The 20,752-nt window shown below is 40.9% G+C and overlaps 1 protein-coding gene across 1 annotated transcript in view; it reads left to right on the top strand.

Moving 5' to 3' along the window:
• Window positions 1–19,621, top strand: part of SHC4 (SHC adaptor protein 4) — a 50,002-nt gene extending 30,381 nt beyond the window's left edge. The window contains exons 5-12 of the mRNA XM_065412153.1: window positions 1,881–1,934; window positions 6,177–6,228; window positions 8,336–8,462; window positions 12,623–12,800; window positions 14,279–14,339; window positions 16,314–16,493; window positions 18,372–18,625; window positions 19,466–19,621. Of these exons, the coding sequence (XP_065268225.1) occupies window positions 1,881–1,934; window positions 6,177–6,228; window positions 8,336–8,462; window positions 12,623–12,800; window positions 14,279–14,339; window positions 16,314–16,493; window positions 18,372–18,625; window positions 19,466–19,621 (1,062 nt within the window). The remainder of the gene's footprint in view (window positions 1–1,880; window positions 1,935–6,176; window positions 6,229–8,335; window positions 8,463–12,622; window positions 12,801–14,278; window positions 14,340–16,313; window positions 16,494–18,371; window positions 18,626–19,465) is intronic.
• The last annotated feature ends 1,131 nt before the right edge of the window (window positions 19,622–20,752 follow it).

Here is a 20,752-nt window from a genome sequence, read left to right as displayed (position 1 = left end):
CATGTTAATATGTTTTCTTCCTCTTTTAGATGCAGATAGCTGTGGTTTAAGAATGAACAGGTGCTTGAGAGGGAAAGCAAAACTATTCAGGTTTAGATTATAAGCCTTGTAAAGATTAGCCAGAATTGGCCTCTGAATTTAAAGGGGAAAAAGCGGTGGAGAAATTTGACATTTGTCACATGTACTTTGTGTTTATAATAGTGTCTTTCATCTGGAAGCATCCCTAAGCACTTGACAAATAGTGTCTCTGTGGGTGTATGTGTATACCTCTGCCTGTTCATTTGTATGGTGCCTAATAGGGCTGCAGTGCAGACTGGAGTCTCTTATCACTACAAAAAATAAATATTTAATAACAATAATGGGTCATATGACTGGCCTATGTTAGGGAGGTTTGGCAGTTCCCCTGGAACAAAGCTGCCCTAGAGTTACTTACCTGACTTCCAGGGGATCTCCCATAGCACCCCCTCCTGGAAACCCCAGGGTATAGCCTCAATGATACTGCAGCCATAGGCAGCTAGCAAAACTTAGAGCAGCCCTTAGGCTAGTGCAAAGTTGTCCAAAGCTGGTTTAAGGCTGTGCTAATGTGTGTTTATTGTCAGTTACTTATCACATGCATTTGCTGATTCTGCAGGATATGTGGCGCTATATGCCTATGGGGCTGAGGTCTGACTTGGAACTGTGATGTGATTCTATTATTGGATCACAGTAGCAACACAGCTCCCTACGATGACCACCTTAGTTGTGCTTAACCTTTTGTACTGGTTTCAGCTGTTTCTGATACAGAGCTAGGTTTTCTTCTTCACTGAACAGGTGGGGTCTGTGAGCTAGGTTCTAACTCCCTGATTCTGTGGGCAAGCCCTGGCTGTCACACATTGTAGAGCAGCTCTAAGTTGTGCCATTGCCAAAGCGTCTTCAGTAGAGTTGACCCGGTGCAAGTGAAAGATAGTCGTGGGCAAAGTGGAGCTCCATCACACAGTTCCCTCACTTTAGATGTCTTCTACCCGGGGAGAGGCAAAGGTGCAGGGCACCAGGAGAGTTCTTTTTACCCCAGAGGAATTGCACCATTCAGGAGTGCAAAGGGACCAAATCCCAGCTAAAGAATCTGGCCCCAGATGTACTAATGCTTTCTCAGTTAATTTGAATTATGGGAATTCAGGGCACTGTCTCGCTGTTCTTTTTAGCCCCTATTTACTGGATGTTGGTAAATTGAAAATCCAATGTATTCAGTTCTTTCATTTCCACCACATTTCACTGTTTGCCTGCTTGCTTAATCAATTGCAGTTGGTTCTAATAAAGAACTGTGTGTTCATTGCGATGAGGTAATGCATGAACCTAAGAAAAATTGATGCCTGATCCAGCTAGAGAGATTTATGACAAATAAAAGAACTGTACTAGTGTAGAGAGTGAATATCGTCAGACCACAAACACCAGAGAGCCCTGTTCATGAAAATATTCTTCCATCAGCTGACTTCTTGTGTGCCTTTATGAATAACTGTCAGTGACATTTAACTGAACTCATTTGGCTTTTAACTTTAATCACGGATTTGTAAAGCCACCTCTCTCTCTCCTCACGTAGCCCCAAGTTCCCAATATTTAGTTTATTAATCATATAAAAAATCAACAGCTGAATTCATTTTAAAAAATCCCTAACGGCTGCTGGGGATTAAGAAGTCAAAGATCGTGCTGTACTGTATGTGAATCTGATGTTTCTGGCTGTATTCCCATCTTTAAGTTCCCTCACAGGAAAATTGTATGATGCGCATATTATTGGATCAGGTTTTCATGAGCTAGGCCCTGTATTACTTTCTCTGCAGGGTTATCTGGTATTTTCTATATGTACAGCACATGGACACTCCTAACTGACTGCTTGTATTTCTCAGATTATTGCCAACCACCACATGCAGTCCATCTCATTTGCCTCTGGAGGTGATCCAGTAAGTATAGCTGTGTAAGATATATTTCTGTAAGCATAAGGATTAATTACAAGACTAAAAGTACCTGCAATTACTCTACTTCATCCCCTCCTATCTCCAGTTAAATTGGACTTACACAGTACTTAACATTTCTGAGTCATTACACGTAGGACAAGGAAAGTGGTTAGAGCAGAGGACTGAGATTTTGGACTCTTAGGTGCTATTCCTGGCTCTGCCATAGACTTGCTGCATATATAGGACACTTAATATGTCTTTATCTTTTTTTCTCTGTCTTCAAAATGAGCTCAACCTGCCCTTGGGTTCTGTGAAGCCAGCAGCCTTGGTTCCTCCTGCCCTGATTTGGGGGACCTAGAAATGGGAACGTATGAACATAGAAATTGCCAAATTGGATCAGATCTGTGGTCCGTCCAGTCCAGTCTCCTGTCATCAGCTGTGGCCAGCACCAAAGGCTTCAGAGGAAGGTGCAAAATACCCTGCAGTAGGCAGCAATGGGACAATCTGTGCAGCCTGGGAGAGGGAGGTCTTCTCCAGATCCCTAATAGTTACAGTTTGGCTTAGGTCCTTAAGCAAAAGAGGATTTATATCCTTTCCTAAACTTCTTTTAAAATATTTATTATAACTAGATATTCTTGTTATCCATATACATGTCTCTTTTAATCGTTATATTCTTTGCTTCAGCAGCATCCTGTGGCAATGAGTTTCACAGTGTAACTGAATTGTGTGGACAAATATTTCCTTTGATCATTTTTGAATTTGCTGCCTTTCAGTTGCATTGACTGTCCCCTGTCTCTTGCATTATGAGACAGAGAAAGTAGAAGTTCCTGAACTGCCTTCTCAGTACTGTTTAATTGTAAACCAGAATCTCATCTTTCATTCAAAAATGTCCATTCTCTCCCTTTTGGCTTTGAACATGTAAACTGATCAGGCAATATAAAGCAGATGGAAGGCTGCCCTAAGTGGGCAGCTGGGCATTCCCCTTGTGTAGAGAATCCCTGGGTAGTATAAAGCCAACAGAGCTAGCACTCTGTGACCTGCTCCTAGCCCCCTTGGTGTAAGGGGATTTCTGGGGTTGGAGCGGTGTGGCCAGGGAAGGCTGTGCTCTGGCAATCCTGGACGAGTAGAGTAGACCTAGGGGTGCTACTACTACAGTGGTAACTGAACCTTGAGGCTACTCCATGTCTGGAAGCCAAACTGGCCTGCAGCTGCCACCAGGTGCCTTTAAAGCCATCCTTGCCCCTCGCCTTTGGTGTGGCAATGAGCACAGTTTTTCTAGAGCAGATCTGACCCTTGAAATTCTGCTTGTACCACCTATCTGATAAGGTAATAGTGGAGGTATGAGAATAGGAATATTACCTTGCCTGTATTTATTTTAAAAAAAAAAAAAAGTGTGTGTGGGGGGGAAGGTGGTGGTGGTGGGGAATTCTTTGGTCCAAGACTCTTTGTTCTGAAGTTCTTCGAATCATTAGAGATGGGGCTGATCCAAAGACCTAAATCCTAACTTCTGACTTTGGGGAAGTTCAGATCCAGATCCAAATGTTGCAGCTTAAGTCCCTCTTTGCTTTTAATTAAAACACATTGAATTTAGGTTCACAGCTCACTAAAGTTCACTCTGAATCATATCATCAGCAGTTACTTTACTTTGCTGTAACATGCAAATTCTTTGCCTGCCAGAAAAGGTCACACACGGTGTATGCTGGATGGTAGTTTTCTGTACTGCTGAATGCTGCCTGAATTCAAATGGAAGAGTCCATGGTATAATATGATGCCTGATTTGGGAACTGATTTATGGCTTTTTGTTCATTTGACTGGGGAGGGTGTTGGGTGGATTTGTGGGAGGGCACTATTATTTAACTAACTTACATGGAAGTGTAACCAGTTTTCTTAATAGTTTAACTTTGAAAAACTGGCTTTAGCCCATCTTTAGATAATCTAGATAGGGTGTACTTTCTAGTAAGTTTTAGATTTCTAAATACAGTTTCTCTTTATTTTGCATAACTTTTTCCATTTTGAAAATATTGGGATACATTTTCAGTGCTCTGCTCAGCAAATTAGATGCAGAATTCCCATGGCCTTCTTACTTATTTGTTCAGCCTGAAGCCGTATTGTGCTGTGAAGTCATCAGATCTCACAGGATAAGCAGGAGTGGGTGTTGTCAGTATTTGGAGGGAAGAGCTCTAATGAACACCTACAGAAGGTACTGTAGAAGGTGGTGCTGGTGATTCAGTAGGTCACACTCTTCCCTCTTAGGCCTGGTCTGCACTTAAAAGTTAGGACAACATAACTACAGTGCTCAATGAGCGCCATAACTATGCCAACCCAACCCCTGGTGTAGATGGAGCTAGGTTGATGGAAGAATTCTTCTGTTGACCTAGCTGCTGTTGCTCGTGGAGGTGAAGTTCCTAAACCAGTGGAAAACCCTCTTCCATGGCTGTAGGAAGTGTCTACACTAGGTGCTACAGAAACATAGCTATGGCACTGTAGCTCTGCCACTGTAATGTCTGTAATGTAGACGTGGCCTCGGTCAGAGCTGAAGGAATGCCCCAGCATGGATGAGAGGCACTGGGCTCCATGAGCCAGAGCCATTTGCATGATATGTCAAATGGAGGTCCAGCCCACTTGAGGTCACTAGTGGCACTTTACATAAGAATAAGGATGTGAATCCTCGTGGCCAGATGCCATTTTGGGTAATTACAACCACATTTTTTCTTACAATTTCAACTGGATATGGTATTCCTCACTTCCTGTCCCAGAGCCCAATCCTATAAGGTGCTTAGCACTATGTAGGAAGGTGTTCAGCAGCTTGCAGGATTAGGCATCTAAACTCTGTAATGTTGTTATGCACTGTGAAATAGCAGCTGTGTTCTACTCCAGAGGTGGCTGCATTTCAGTGCTGAATGAAGTAATTCATGAATGTGCGTAACCTTTATAAAGATACAACAAAAACATCTGGTATTTTTCTAGTTAATTGCTAACTGGTTGCACGTCTAATTTGTATTGAAAATGTACCCCAGACTATGTCTGAGCTTTTAAAAATCTGAGAAAGAAATTAAAGAAATTGAGGAAACTGAGTTCACAAAATTTATTTAATAAGAAAATGTTGGCTTCATTTGCATCCACAACAGTTAATTTGGGTGCTTTTTAAAATAAACATCGACAAGTTATGCTGGCCCCAAGATCTACTTCTTTCATAATTGATTGAGCAATATTAAATGATTATTCTTGTGGCATTACAAACAAGGGCTTTTATTTCCTGCCAGTTGATTGCATCTTCTGTAGAGAGCCATGCCTTGAACTGCAAAGTGCACTCTCCCTACTCTTGCCTTAAGGATCCAAGATAACAAAATGCATCTTTAATTATTAAAATAATGCTATTCATTACATCACCATTTTACTGCAACACTGAATTATCAACTGGCTCTTTTGCTTTTGTACATTCTCTACATGTTTTATTTTTGCTATGTCAGTCACCATTTGCTGGTTTTGTACTAAAAACTAATGTTTCAGTATTAGTCATGACCAGAGTCTGGAACAACCAGACTGAATACTCAGGCCTGTCTTCTCATCTCAATGACACTAGTGTTAATCCAGACTAACTCCACTTGACTTCAGTCGAGTTACCTGGGACTTACGCAGTGGTGTAACAGAGATCAGACTTCAGCCCATTGAATTTCATATTTTAGTTCTTCTTTGAGATGTTCTTTTAAAAAAAATATGCATAATGGGCAAAATTCTAATCTGCCCTCTGCAGTACTTGGCTCGCTAGTTTGTGTTCTGCTCTTGAACTTCCATAGGTAGGTGAGCTAACTGACTTCCATTGAAGCAGAGAGCACTCCGCTCTCCTGGATTAGGTCTAATACACTTTAGAACCCGGCATAACAATTGAAGAGGACAATTTTGTCCATTGACTGATCATCATTTGAATGACTGCTTCTTCTATAACAGAATCGAGAATGCAGAATATCATTTATTTAATATACAAAGAATGTAAAACAAAGAAATTCCTGCATTTTTGGCCAGGGGAGGGGAATTAGCACTTCAATATCAAAACAAATGACTGTTCCTTTCAATGCACTAGGCTGACTACTGTTTGCTTTTCCTAAACATCTAACTATGTATCATTTCTGAAGCTGAAGGGAGAGCCTGAATTTATCCTTCTGTGCTCATTTACACTAGTTATTTTGTTGACAATGGTGCTTTAATGACTCACTTGAAAGACATTTGTTTGTTTTTGTTGTTTTTTAGGATACAACAGACTATGTTGCATATGTAGCTAAAGATCCTGTTAATCAGCGAGGTATGAAAATATTTTCAGATTAAAGTATTTTGTCCTATCTCTACTGAGCAATAACATGAGCTTTAATGTGCCTGTGATACAGAACAGCTTGATATTCTGTCCATTTCAGGGTTGTAGTATAATTTCACTAGTTGGTCAATGGGGTGATAGTGTTGTCTGGACTGCAGCACTAAACACCTTACTACTCAAGCCACACAATGAGAATCTTCAGGCGTGACTTAACTCCTGTTAACTATCAAACTCCACGAATGAGAAGACACTTGCATTCTGCCACTCTCCCAGCTTCCCAAGCAGGACTGGCAGCTCTGCACACAACCTCTGTGCTGGCTGAGAGGAAAGGAACTTATGCCTGCACCGTTGCAAACTGAACTGCTCCAGTTGAAGTTTCAAGGCGAGGAAAAAGTTTTGGTGATTTTTGTCTCGTAATTTATGATGTTCCCAAAATCCTTTAATGGAATTACAGCCCATGCAATTCAGTTGCATTCACTTTTATTCACCTAGTCTGTTTAAATACCAGTCTGCTGCCTCATCCGTGGAGATCATCATTGCATCCTTTGCATTACTTATTTAAGAACAGTTATACAGTGAACAGCAGGTCACATCAGTAAACTTTTGGAGCCAGCCAGCAACCGATGACCTTTGCTAACAACAGAATACTGTGATTTAGAAAAAAAGCCCCATTCTCCTGGTGGCATTGCAACAGGCAAAACACTGACTAGCACAACTATGCCAGAGCATTTCACAGGCAGTGCAAAAGCAGACAGTGGGACAAGACAAGAGGGATTGGAGTGGTCAGAGTAATTCTATTTCCTTCTGCAATGTACTGACTAGCATCTAATTTGTACAGCAGCCCACTAGCAGATGGACTGGTGAGACTTGCACAGGTGTATTTGTATATGAGAGCATTTGTCCCTTCAGTGGCTGGCCTATAGAAGATAAAACCTCTAATACTGCTCTAGCTAATTTCCCTTTAGTTCAGGTAGCAGGAAACTGTTTATTAGAGCTGGAGGTTTTGGGTATCATCACTGCTTATGACTACTAAGTCTAACAACTGACTACTGAGATGTCTTCTATGGTTAAGGAATCGTTTCCAGGGAAGGTTGGGCTGATATTTATGACCCTCATTTCGTAGCTATGTCATCTTTATTCTGATACATGAGAAAATGACTAAGTCAATGAATTACGGCACTCCAAAAATCTAGTCATTTGTGGTTTCAGTGACATTTAGTATTAAGCATTCAGGTATGAATGCAGTAACGTATTAAAAACCACTGTAAAATCAGTGCTTGTGTTTGTATTGCACTAGTGAATTATACTACCATTTGGAATGTAGACTTTAGATTGAGGCTTGAATTTTAGGCCTCAAGCTGGTAGCAGCAGAGGCAGTCATGGTCTACAGTTCTGGATGCAGTGTACTGTACTAGCCAGAGTGATCTCACAGTGCCATCTAGTGACTGGTCTGTAAAAGAGTTGCTGCTTTGAGACCTACTGCCAGATTTTCAGGAGTTCATGGCCAGATTTTAAACGCATAGCACCCAAAATTGGAGGCAGATTTTCAAAGATTTCAGTTTCCCTTTAAGCATCTAAATAAGGGACAGATTTTCAGAAGACCTCTGTGCCCAGTATATGCCTAACATGCTGAAGTCTTCAGCAAATCTGGCCACTTATTTTGGACTTTTGGTTTAAATGAATGATATTGGAAAATCTGACTCTTAATGCATAGCAGTCACTATGAGAGGAAGAGAGACAAAGGACGCTATAAGAAAAACAAAGCAGAAAATATAAACACAGGTTTAGATTCTTTTGTCAAGTTGTAGATTTATATTAAATTAAATTAAAACACATGCAAGGTGGTTTTCTTAACACATCAAAAGCAAAATCAACATGGTCTCCTCAAATTACTTAGATATTTCCTTTATACTTCATCTCTGGATTTACTGATATAAGAACTTTCTCTGAATATTTTCTTATAAGCTAAGTGAATATGTTTTATGAAAGTGTCTTTTTGTTCTGTGTTTATACAGCGCCAAGCACAACAGGGTCCTTGCCGCTATAATACAAATAATAAATAATAGTGTTTTAAAAACATTTTTGTATCACTTTGTAGCATGCCATATATTGGAATGTCCCAACGGAATGGCTCAGGATGTAATAAATACCATCGGGCAGGCTTTTGAGCTCCGATTCAAGCAATACTTGAAGAATCCTTCTACTCTAATTACTTCCAATGAAAGGTCAGTATGGTGTTTTCTATAACCGGAATATTGCTCTTCTACTGTAAGGATGAATATATGCTATAGGGACTGACCCCCTAAACAAGATGCATTGTGCATGGCATTCTTTTGGACACACACAGACTTTATTTTTAAAAACAACAACAACCCTGTACACACAATATATAGCAGACCAAGTTTTCCTGCTTCTAGTGCACTCCCATTTGTACAGGTGTAACTGAGAACTGAATTCAGCCTTATTCTCTCTTCTCCAAATAGCCTTATTTTAAATTATGCATGTAAACTGAGTAAGCATTACCAAATAAGGACAGAGTAAGTGAAATGAGCAAGTTCTGCTCTCTACATATTGTGCTTACATTGAGCTCCAACCTCAGCTGTTCCAAGTTTCTGTTCAGTGCAGCTCTAGAGAGGGGGTTGGTGGGGGAAAAGGTAACTCTTAGCCACCTTTCTGCTCTCCTGATCCTGGCCCTGTTGGGAGCCGAAATTCTATCTGGCCTAACTTAGAGCAGCCTCACATACTGAAATAAACACAAGTGCAACTTGGAATTTGAATGTGTGAAGAGTGTACCTGGAGCTCTGCACTTAGCTACATTATTAAAAATAGAGGGGCTAGATTATTACTTGGACTGTATGCCTGCACATGGGAATCAGGGCACGTAAGAATGCTTCTCCAAAGGCTGTGCAGACTCTGGTGTGGGCACACAGGAGTAAGCACAAGCTCATTCTCCACAGCAACTGGGCAGAGAGTAGGTGGGGAACTGTCAGAGACTTAGCTTCACCCCTCCATATGCCCTGACCAACACAGCAGAGAAATCATAGGGACACATACAATCTCAGCCTATCTTTCTGACATCTCCTTGCAGATGTCTACTCATCAACTGAAACCTAACATGGCCAGAACTCGAGTGCCTGATGTTTTCCCCCAAAGCCCTCCCCTTTCCTTATCACAGCAAGCAACACCACCATCCTCCTTGTTGCTCAAGCCCATCATCTTGGCTTTGTCTGCGGCTTTGAACCACAGTTACAGGCCCAGGTCTAAATCTTGCTGCTTCTTTCTGCACAACAGCTCCAAGATCCAACCTTTTCTTCCTGCTCATGCTGCCAAGACTCTGGTCCAAGCCCTGATCATCTCATGCTTTCACTGCTCTAATCTCCTGCTGTCTGCCTTCGGTGCCTGCAACCAGGGGGGAGGGATAGCTCAGTGGTTTGAGCATTGGCCTGCTAAACCCAGGGTTGTGAGTTCAATCCTTGAGGGGGCCACTTAGGGATCTGGGGCAAAATCAGTACTTGGTCCTGCTAGTGAAGGCAGGGGGCTGGACTCGATGACCTTTCAAGGTCCCTTCCAGTTCTAGGAGATAGGATATCTCCATTAATTTATTTATTTTTATAAATTTTATTTATTTATAACCTCATCCCCCTAAAGTCTATTAAAACATGGCTGTGAAGATCATCTTGGCTTATTGCTCTGACTTTGTTGCCTCTCTCCCATCTTTAAGTTTCTCCATTGCATCAGACACAAACTTCTTGTCCTTACTTTCAAAGCCCTCTGCAGTTTAGCCCCCTGCCCACCTCTCCAACCTATCATAGCAAGGTTGATCCACACTTTCACTCTGCCCATGATGTCAGCCTCAATCACCTGCTTCTCTGACAAGCATTTACATGCTTTCTCCCATGCTGCCCGTTATGAGTGGGAAAAGCTCCCGGTCTGAATCCGCAAAGCCGCCACTATCTTCCTTCAGCTCCCTATTCAAAACTAACCTCTGCTTCAACACTTCAAGGAAACTGCAAGCTGGTAGTCACTAGGCAGTTGGCAAATTGTGGTCACTGCTACTGAATGGCTGAGAACCGCACACATCCTATTGTCTTTGTTATATTGCCCTCTTAGAGCAAGGACGACCTTTTATAATGTTTTGTACAGTGTCTTGCAGAATGAGACCCAACCAGGTTGTGACCTTTATGTGCTACCACAATAGAAATGTTAAAAAATGTTACCCCTTTTTGATCTGGGCTGTTGGACAAAATGTGGGGTCTTGTGAGTTGTTTCAGTTAGGAAGACAAGCTGGTGATGGAGCCAGGTGTTTCTTTGACGCAGTCCTGTTTATTTTCAAAGAATGTACAAAGTCTTGTTTCCTTGGACACAGGAAGACTCAAACAACAGGGGATAGTTTCTTTGTTCACAGTTCCAAGCCTCTTTCAGACAAGCACTTTCCCAAAAACCTCTCGCCCTAGTCTTTTTCTCAGGGCCACACTCCCAATGCTTGTTCTGCTGCCTCCTTGGCTTTCTATTTCTGTTGTATTTTCCATTGCTTATGTCCCATGCACTCAGACATACCACTCCAGTACAATCAGGGCTTGTCTTCACTACCCGCCTGGATCGGCGGGTAGAAATCGATCTATCGGGGATCGATTTATCGCGTCTCGTTGGAACGCGATAATCTATCCCCGAATCGACGCGCGTACTCCACCAGCCCAGGTAGGAGTAAGCGCCGTCGACGGGGGAGCCGCGGTGGTCGATTTGCCACCGTCCTCACAGTGGGGTAAGTCGGATCAGATACGTTGAATTCAGCTACGCTATTCCCGTAGCTGAATTTGCATATCTGAAATCGACCCCCCCCCCCAGTAGTGTAGACGTAGCCTCAGTCTCCCCAGTCAAGTTTATCAACTCACAGCAGAACTCCCTTTGGGCACAAGGCTAACCCCTACTCCAACCTTGCATGTGGCTTTGGTCTGGGTAAAGATCCCTATAGTTTCAACTATCTAGTCCATAAAGGTGCTTTATTGCTTTTTATAATGATCCTGAAGAAAGGCAGCTTGTATACCCAACCCATAACAATAATAACAATACCACCTTAATTATATTTTTCTTTTATTAGATAGAGTATTTCTCTCCCTCCACATTCTAATACTAACCTGTTACCTCAGGGGGCAATAAGTATAAAGATGATATTCCCTGTGCAATCATGCTAGGTTACATCATACGTAAATCACAGAAATTAGAAATGGAAATGGTTGATTAGATTATTTAGTCCAGCCCTCAGCCAGTCCAGGAGAACAGTCCCCAGACAGAAGACTTCCCTCAGATAGTGCTGTGTGACTGAGTCACCCACTTCCAAACTACTGTGAATCATATAATCAAATACTTGAGCTGTGTATCACATAATCAAGTACTTGAACTTTATCTCTTTCCTGCTTGTGGCCTTTTATCCAATTATCATCTTGTTACACAGAGAAGTAAGATTCCAAATGCGTTGTTATTTTTGGAGGAGAGGCATAGTGCAGGAAACACCTCCTGCTTTTGCAGTGTATCAGCTGAATGTTGAAGCCATCATTTGGTTCATGGCATGCGGGAAAATGTGCACCATCGATGATGCCATTTAGGGCTTGTCTACACAATGAGGTGATGCACATCATTGGGCTGTGAATTCTAAATGGGCCCACGTACTCAAATTTCCCTAATGCACGTTAATGGAGTCCCATTTCAAACACTACTATGTTAACACACACTAGGGAACTTTGAGCACATGCCAGTTAGTATGTGACACGCTTAAATGCACTATTGCACCATGTAGACAAGCCTTTAGTGTTTGCTTCCAGCTGAAAGAGCCTTGTTCTGTTGATTGTTTTTTAAAATTAGACTAGATTCCATTCTGGAAAACTGTATTTGTTGTAGCCATATTTGATTTCCTGAAGCAATTCCAGGCCTATCTAACTGCTGCCCAAATGCCACATGAAGTTTTAATTTCCCTTTATAAGTCCCACACACTTGCTTTATGCAGACAAGATAAGAGGCAAAAGGAATTGGGCCCAGAGTCTATAATGTGAATGCATTAATGAACAGCGTCTACTCGGAGGGTAAAACATTGCCAAAAGTGGCTCTTGTATCATTTTCATAGCTAAGAGAATGCAGACCGTCCCAATGTTAAGGAAGTATCTATGCCACCCTGCCAACTGAGTTATGGGTGATTAACACAAATCACAATAGCTGGAAAAATAAAGAAGTAGCTGAGTGAAAGGATTTAATCAAACAGCTTTTAACATTGGGAACAATGGCATTTGTATGGCTAGTTTGTCCATTTTGTTGTGGACAGACTCATGGAACGTGTTTACCCTGAGAATCATTTGATTATATGGTTCATTTCATGTGCTGGTTCATTTTTCAGTGAAGTGATGAATCTTGATGGATCAGCTTGGAATACGCAGGAAAAGGAGGATTATGAATATTACAATGAAATTCCAGGGAAAGAACCTCCTACAGGTGGACTATTAGACATGCGAATGAAAGTGCAAACAGACCAAAGGGAAAACTGTCCCATACAATGTGAAAAGCAATACTGTTTGGTAAGCATGTCTATTTCGGGTATTACTATTCACTACTTGGCTTGGGAAGGGATTTTTAGGCCAGTTTTAATAACACTTAGCACATATTTGAATCTCAAAGCACTTTATCAACATTAACTGATTCATCCTTACATACCTCTGGGAGAGCAGGTATCATCTCTTTCTTGAGATGGGGAGAAAGTGGGTCGTAGATTTAAATGGCTTGTTCAAGACCACACACCTGCAAACCCTTAGGACTTGCCAGCTTCCAGTCTCATGGTCAGACCACGCTGTCACTCCGCACTGCATTTTGCATGTATGAGATGCAGTTTTCAGTAATTCTAGTGTGTTTCAAGATACAGCGTGCTTTCAAATTATCCAAAGGTCTCTGGGACTTTAGGGGGTAGACAAACCCTGAACCTAGGCACAGTCAGGACTCAGAAAATCAGGGAGTGAAACCAGCAGATTTAAGAGCTTACTGGGATAGTTCCCCTGATTGTAGAGTGTACTGGTCAGCATTCCCAAGCACAGGGAAGTGGGTACCACCAGCTGGCTCTGCTTGCGGAACTCTGAGTCTGCATTCAAAGACCTCCAGGAGTGGGGCTGGGAGAGGATGTCTCAGTTATGCTTGTGGCTTTGCAGCAGAGGCTTATTGAGGAGGGGCAATACAACCCCAGGAGATGTAACCGAACTCTGGTTCACGGCTGTGAGACTCTATTCCTCGTACCCCCGACCCAGGTGTCATTTTCTCAGTACTTCCTTTCAATCTTGAAAATTCTTTAATGCCATTCAGACAACAGTGTGACCATTCTGCTTCCATGCCATGTTGTCTGTATTCTCTCTCCCTGTTTTTATTGCAAGAAATGTTTACATGAAAACAGGATCTTCATTGCCTAGGAGTTAATCTAATCCTGCTGCATATTCCTCAAATGAAATCATCTGATTCCCGTTTGTGACATCATAGTCATCTCCCTAGCAACTAATTGTGATGTTACGAACAGTGGGTTATGATTTCAGGTGAGGAATTGGTCCCAGAAGCAGAGCTGCTGCTTGGCAACCAAGATTCTGTCTTCATGAAAATATCCTTAGGAATAAAATCAAAATAAGGGGTTACTCATTAGAGGAGGAAGGGTTAGAGTTCCCAGTGTGTTGAGTATTAATGCTTTGCTAGTCAATATATTAAGACCGTTTCTGTAACATGCTACAAACATGGCATAAAATGCAAACACAGAACCAAGCTTCTCTCTCTCATCCGTCAGAGACTGGCTGTGTACCCATATTTTCTAAGCCTTCCATTGACTGCCATGGAGCTTAGACTCTTCACGGGGATTGGGACATGCGTCACTGGAATAGCCAATGGGAAGTAAAGCATCAGCACTGACTATTGTTTGAGGGGGTGGGGAAATTTGTTGTCCAGGGATCACTGGAGTGCATGGTATATATTGAAACGATATCTGAAGTTTATTAACAATTGAGAGTAAATTGTGTGATTCTTCCAGGCTGGCAGCCCAAAATGCATCAACATATATGAAAACTGTCCAGAAGAAAACAAATCAGTGGGTATGTGCTACGTCTTCCTTCCCTTGCATATCTAGATTTCAATTGAGCCAGACTGTCTGGAAGTGCTGAGATTTTTGATATAATAAAGAAAAGTGTTCTGCTTGTTAGGTCATGAATAGTTCCCCGGCTGAGGGGCAGACAAAAAAGCCTTACAACTTTTCAAAGGGGTGTTAATCCATTTTTATGCCTGCCGGCGGATTTACCAATTTTACTTGTCCTGACACCATACAGTAGCCCTTTGTTACTTTATTTTCTTTCATCTCCTGCAAGGAAGAAAGATGCTCCCCTGCTTAACTAGCTCTGACCCGACTCTTACAGAATATACACATGCATTACAGGGTCAGAACTGTCAGCGTCCCTGTGACACTCTGGAGGGAGCATGTTTGTGGCCTTGATTCCAGTGTTAAAGGGGGTCCTAGTCTCAAATCTAATCTTAACTCTGTTTCTTCACTTGAGCTTTCCCCTATTTCCCTTTGTGTGGCTGGTTATAAGCTCCAAGTCACCTTCATGGTGGGGAAACTTGCTCTCTGATATCCCAATATATCAGTAGGCTCCTCTTCCTTTTTTGGACTTCACGTGGCACTGCTGATGCCTCTGGACACATTTCTTTGGCTCCATCCTTTTCCTCATACAACGAGGCCCTTTAAAAAATCCCATTGGCCCTGCTGGTGGGGACTGTATTACACTGCCCACACGGTGGTGGTAAATTTCTTTATTTGCAATATTTCTGCATTTGCCATGTTTACAAGAGAAGCAACTAATTTCTACATATGAAGGATGAATAAATCAAATAATAAATGTGATAAATAGCACAAACATGGTCACTGTTTGGCTAGCTGAATAGCATTCCCTTAATACCCTGCTGCTCGGTTAACCCTCTCCTGAATTAAGACCCTAGGCTGAGCGATGCTCCTCTGGCTCACCAGGCAGAGCTACAAAGCACCAATCAGCTCCAACCTCCCAGGGGCAGGGAAAGGAAGAAATCCCTCCTCTTCCCAAAATGCTCCTAGGAAGGGGAAAGGGTTTTGCAACAGAACTGAGGATGTGCAGTGTGTCTCCATAAAGACGTACATTAGGATTGGAAGGGACCTCCTGAGTCCTCAAGTCCAGTCATCCTATTGATAAACTTACAAACTCATCTTAAAACTGGGAGGCTGTTCCAGAATGTCACTCCTCTGATGGTTAGAAACCTTCTAGTTTATAGCCTAAATTTATACCCATTTGTTCTTGTGCTGACATTGTTCATTAGTTTTAATTGCTCTTCTGTCTCCCTGGTGTACCCTGATGTATATACAGAGAGCAATCAGATCTCTTCTGAGCCTTTGTTGTGCTAGGCTAAACAAGCCAAGCTTTTAGTCTCCTCTCCTACAAATTGCTCCCAGAATGAGGAGAGATCAGAGCTCCCATTAGACTCAATGGATGTTTTTACACCTGAATCAGGGTAGAATAAGTGTGGAAAAAGTTAATTTATTCAGAATTATCCAGGGCCAGTAAAAATAATCAGCCACATACTCAATAGACGGGCATTAGGAACCCTGAGATGAGAAACCTAAAGAAAAGTTAAGAAAAACTGCATGTATTTTGACCATAAATACATAAAATACTCCTATAATAATAAATACCCACTCCTATAATTTTCAGCGAACCCTACAGAGAGCTTCAGGGTGGGGTTTTCAAGATTACTCAGCTTTGGCCTAAATTGCTCTCACTGAAGTCAATGGGAGATTTACCATTGACTTCAGTAGAAGCAGAGTTAGGCCAAGGGCTTGAGAAGTTTTGATGACCCCATTTTAACTCTAAAATGGTTAGGATGTTGCTTTTTAGAAATAAAGACAAATGAGATAATTTGGCACATTTTTCTTTTGTCCCTGAAGGGTTTAAGTGGAAATGTCAAAGCTGCAACATTCAGATGCAGCTGTTGTTTTTTTAGCTTGGTAAAAAAGAAGATACAATGTATATTGCCATTAATTACAGGTAACTATGGTGAAAGATCACTGAAGGCAAAAAAAGATGTATCCTTACTGAAACCTGCTTGCAAAATGGATCTTTTTGATGACCCTTGTTACATCAACACTCAGACCCTGCAAACTACAGCCTACACAGCTAGAGGCCTTGCATCAGCCCAGGTCTATGGGAGCCCGCTGTGTCATGAAAGTAGGTTCATATTTCAATGACATCTTTTTCTAAGCCTTGAAATGAGGATCTTGTCATCTGAATGCATGGGGAAGGAATCTGTTTTCTCCATAATAATTTGGGAGGGGAAAAAAATCTTGTAACTGCTAGGCACCTCTTTTGGCTGTTAAATTCAGGATAAGCAGCACCAAAGATTAGAAATACTGACAAGCAATGAGTAGATCTAACTTCTGTCTTCTGAAGTTGATCAATGGCAATAAAATGGATAGGGTTATAACTTTTCACAGGGAATGATAGGCAGTCCCGGAAGCTGCTTTGAAAACGTAGGGCCATATCATGTCCCCAAGATATGGGATGGTCTTCTGCATGTAAATCTTACCCATTCTGACCCAAGGGAGGTCAACTGCCTCTGCTGCAATTTCATAGATTTTAAGATCATAAGGGACCATTATGCTCATCTAGTCTCATGTCCTGCATAAACCAGCTCAGAGAACTTTACCCAGTAATTGCTACACCAAGCCCATAACTTTGGTTTGAACTGTAGCAGATCTTTCAGAAAGACATCCAGATTTGATTTAAAAGACTTCAAGTGATGGAGAATCCATCATGTCCATAGGTGAGTTGTTCTAATGGTCAGTTACCCTGATTGTTAAAAATTTGCTCCTTATTTCCTATCTTCTCCCTTCCTGAACCACTTATGCGATTGGCTTGGGATCCACACAGAGAGAAGGGGATGGAGACTAGGGAGGCCTGCATTAGAGACTTTCCCAGCTTGGATCTGTGAGTCCCCTCTGTGTTGGAGAATCCCTCTTTAAAGAGGCCAGAGGACGCCCTGCTAGCAAAACTGCATTGAAACAGTGATACCAGTCAGTTTTCTAAGAGAAATGTTGCCGATGAGTCATTTGAGGCCTGACTGTCTGTATCCCAACCCACCTATACTGTTGTTGTGTTTAGTAACATTTTGGGTTTGCTTAGCAGATGCATCATGCTGTAAATGCTTCCTTTCAGGCTGTATCAGTCATATTATCTTATACTCCTGTACATAGCTGGAGTCATTCAACATGACCCTCACAATTAGATGTGGCATTCTCTTCAGTGCCAGCTAAAGAAGAATGAAAAATTAGATCTTTAAATAATGTAGCCAAAAGACAAACTTGCTTTGCAGGAAAGATCTGTTTTTTTTTTTTTTGTTTTTTTAAAACAAAATACCTATCAGATCACAAATAATCAGATTGTGTTCTTTGTCATTTTTCATGTGCTAATAATACAATAGGTAAAAGTAACCATGCAAACAAACAAACCAAGAATTTTGTCTGTAGATTTTGGTATAAGACAGAATGTTTTACAACTCACACATATCTACAGAAGTATTTTTGTGCCACTCATAATTGTATGTAGTTCATTGAACTACATAAACAGCTTTCTAATACATGCCACATTCAGATATACAATTGCAAGATGGAATCTCCTCTAAGCTTCCAAACTTTGTGATTCTTTCCCAGAGAAACCCACCCCCACTCAACCATTGCAACACAAAACCCAAACACTACAATATCAGAACAAACTTTTTAATGGCTAATCCCTGTTCCTGTTACCTAGCAACATGAGAACTAACTAACTATTTAATGGATCTCACACTTTCCAAAGTTTCTACATGTGTAAAATGGGGGTGATAAGTTTTACCTAAGTTGGTGGGGTTCTGTGAATATTACTGTGCGCATAAGGCTTTGAAAATGTTAACTATTATTACTATCTGGAAGACTGGTTTGATTACAGCTTCAAATCTGAATCATTTGACTCTCCCAGTGTTTCAGTGGTATAAAAATGTTTTATATCTCTCGTGTTTATGCTGAAGTTTTGGGTGAAGGGTTCAGCATCTTTCCTTTCATTTAATTTTAGAATTGCCGGAAGCTGTTCAGCAGCGTGCCACAACCAACATGGATAGTGTATGTGTTCTGCCACAAATAAAGCAACAGTTAAGGAATGAAGATTGTTACCATGGCAAATTAAACAGGAAAGCAGCAGAGACCCTCTTGGTCAATGACGGGGATTTTTTGGTGCGAGAGAGTGCAACATCACCTGGTCAATATGTATTGAGTGGATTGCAAGGAGGGCAAGCAAAGCATTTACTCTTGGTGGATCCTGAAGGCAAGGTATGGATAATCCATGTATGGAAAGTATCTCATAAAAAGGTACTGGTTTGCTCCAGCATTTCAAAGGCAAAGTGCATATTAAAGTGCCAAGGATGAAATGCGGGTTCTGTTGATGTTAAACAAGAGTTTTGCCAATGACTTCAGTGGGGCTAGGGCTTCACCCCAAGACTTTTAAGAGTGTGGTCATTATTGTAATTAGCTGTCTCACATGGATGTATAATTAACACATCCTTTGAGTATTAAATGTTGCTATAATCAAATGCTGATAGCATCCGACAATAAAATTGACCAGTAAAGGGTTTCCAGATGCAGAAAAAATAATGGAAAGAGTCAGTTGTATCACCTGAAATCTAACCTTCTAGGACTTCTGTACAGCTGCTTGAGGAGCTTCCCTGAGTGATATTTCTAACAGGCAGGAGTGAACCAGAGAGCATTTGCGAGAGGGAGAGACGGGAGATGCCTCTTGGGAGAAAAAATTGTGGCTTTGCTCCCCTTTCACAGCTGTATGCCCCTGTGCCCAGTTCTGCACACATTCCATCAACTTCCTCTTTCTCCCTCATTGTTCTCCCTTGCCTGTGCAATGGGTATGACATCACCATAGCAGAATATGGACCCAGCACAAGACAGGGTATCACAGGTGTTACTTTTGGCTGGCACAAAGGAAAACCAGCGGCAAAACAGATAGAACAATATTTAAACTATTTGTTCTGTTAAAGTGTGTGTCACTGCAACCCTGCCTATTGATCCTGTTGAATTCAGTGGCTTTAATTCCTGTTGACTTCAAAGTGATAATTTTTAATTGAAAATAAACTTAAATCAATTCTTTTGCTTTCTTTACAGGTCAGAACCAAAGACCATGTGTTTGATAGTGTGGGTCATCTTATTCGCTACCACATGGAAAATAATCTGCCAATCATCTCTTCTGGAAGTGAAGTGAGCTTGAAACAGCCAGTGAGAAAACAGAATAACACAGGACACATGCAATACAACAAATAACACTGTTGGATCTCAAAATTCCCAAGGCAATTAATTTGTGAAAACTGCATTGACTATTCTTAAACTTCATTACTACAAAGCCAACTCAAAAAGTATAAACTGCACTTTTCAGCTGCTGTTACGGAAGACTTCTTTTCATGTGTATGTATGAATATATGTATATCTATGTAGATCTATAGAGATCAATATGCATAGCTATATAGATATATATAGTGTTAATCTTAGCAAAATGAAACCCCTGGAGAGTGAGAGATCCATTTGGGAGAAAAAGACGTGCACAGATATCACTTTCAAGGTCATACTGAATCAGTAACTATTTAAAAGCACAATTAAACTTATACATGGAAAAGCTCACTTGAACAAACTGCTGGGACATTAGTATGTGCCTTTTAGTCATGGAATTATTAGAAACAAATATTATTTATATTGGATTAGTTTCAAGTGGATACATGAACATGTGTAGGTTTAGAACTACTTGCCAAAACAAATTATTTGAATATTACTAACATGTCACTTGCTTACAGTAGACACTAACTTTATTTCATTTTGCTTATAACAGCACTTTAATAGCAAATAATGTTTTAAATGAATGGCATACACAATAGAAAGGTTGCCTGTTTTCTTAGTAACAATCAGTTTTTTAATCACTGTCTGACTGTTCAAAGATTTGAGATTATGCAACATTTACTAAACGGAAATAAAGATATGTAAATGAAGTGTAATTTTGAAATAGAATGTATCAAAGTGCAAGCATGCTAGATTCTAATATTTTTGTGTCTTGCATATAATTTTACTATTATTGCCAACAATTACTGGAAATGTCTCTTTTTAAAACTAGGTTAAATATATTTTTCACTGATTCCATTGATATTGACAAATTAGAGAAACTGAATGAGACAAATGATACATTTTGAGGGGGGAAATATTAAAAAAAAAAATTGAATTTTGCATGTTCTAGAGATTATTGTACAAACTTTTTCTCCAAATGATGTGATATCTGCCCCTTGCTTGCTTAGATTCCATTTGATCAGAAACATTGGAAATGACTTTTTAAGAAAATATATTCTGTTTTGTCACAATAAATGCTGTAAATCTGAACGAACCTGTAATCAGCGTATCTGAGAGAGTCAG

Source organism: Emys orbicularis, chromosome 10 (assembly GCF_028017835.1).
Source record: "Emys orbicularis isolate rEmyOrb1 chromosome 10, rEmyOrb1.hap1, whole genome shotgun sequence".
Taxonomy (NCBI): domain Eukaryota; kingdom Metazoa; phylum Chordata; order Testudines; family Emydidae; genus Emys; species Emys orbicularis.
The sequence above is the reverse complement of the archived record's forward strand: the minus strand, read 5'-3'. Positions and strand labels throughout refer to the sequence as shown.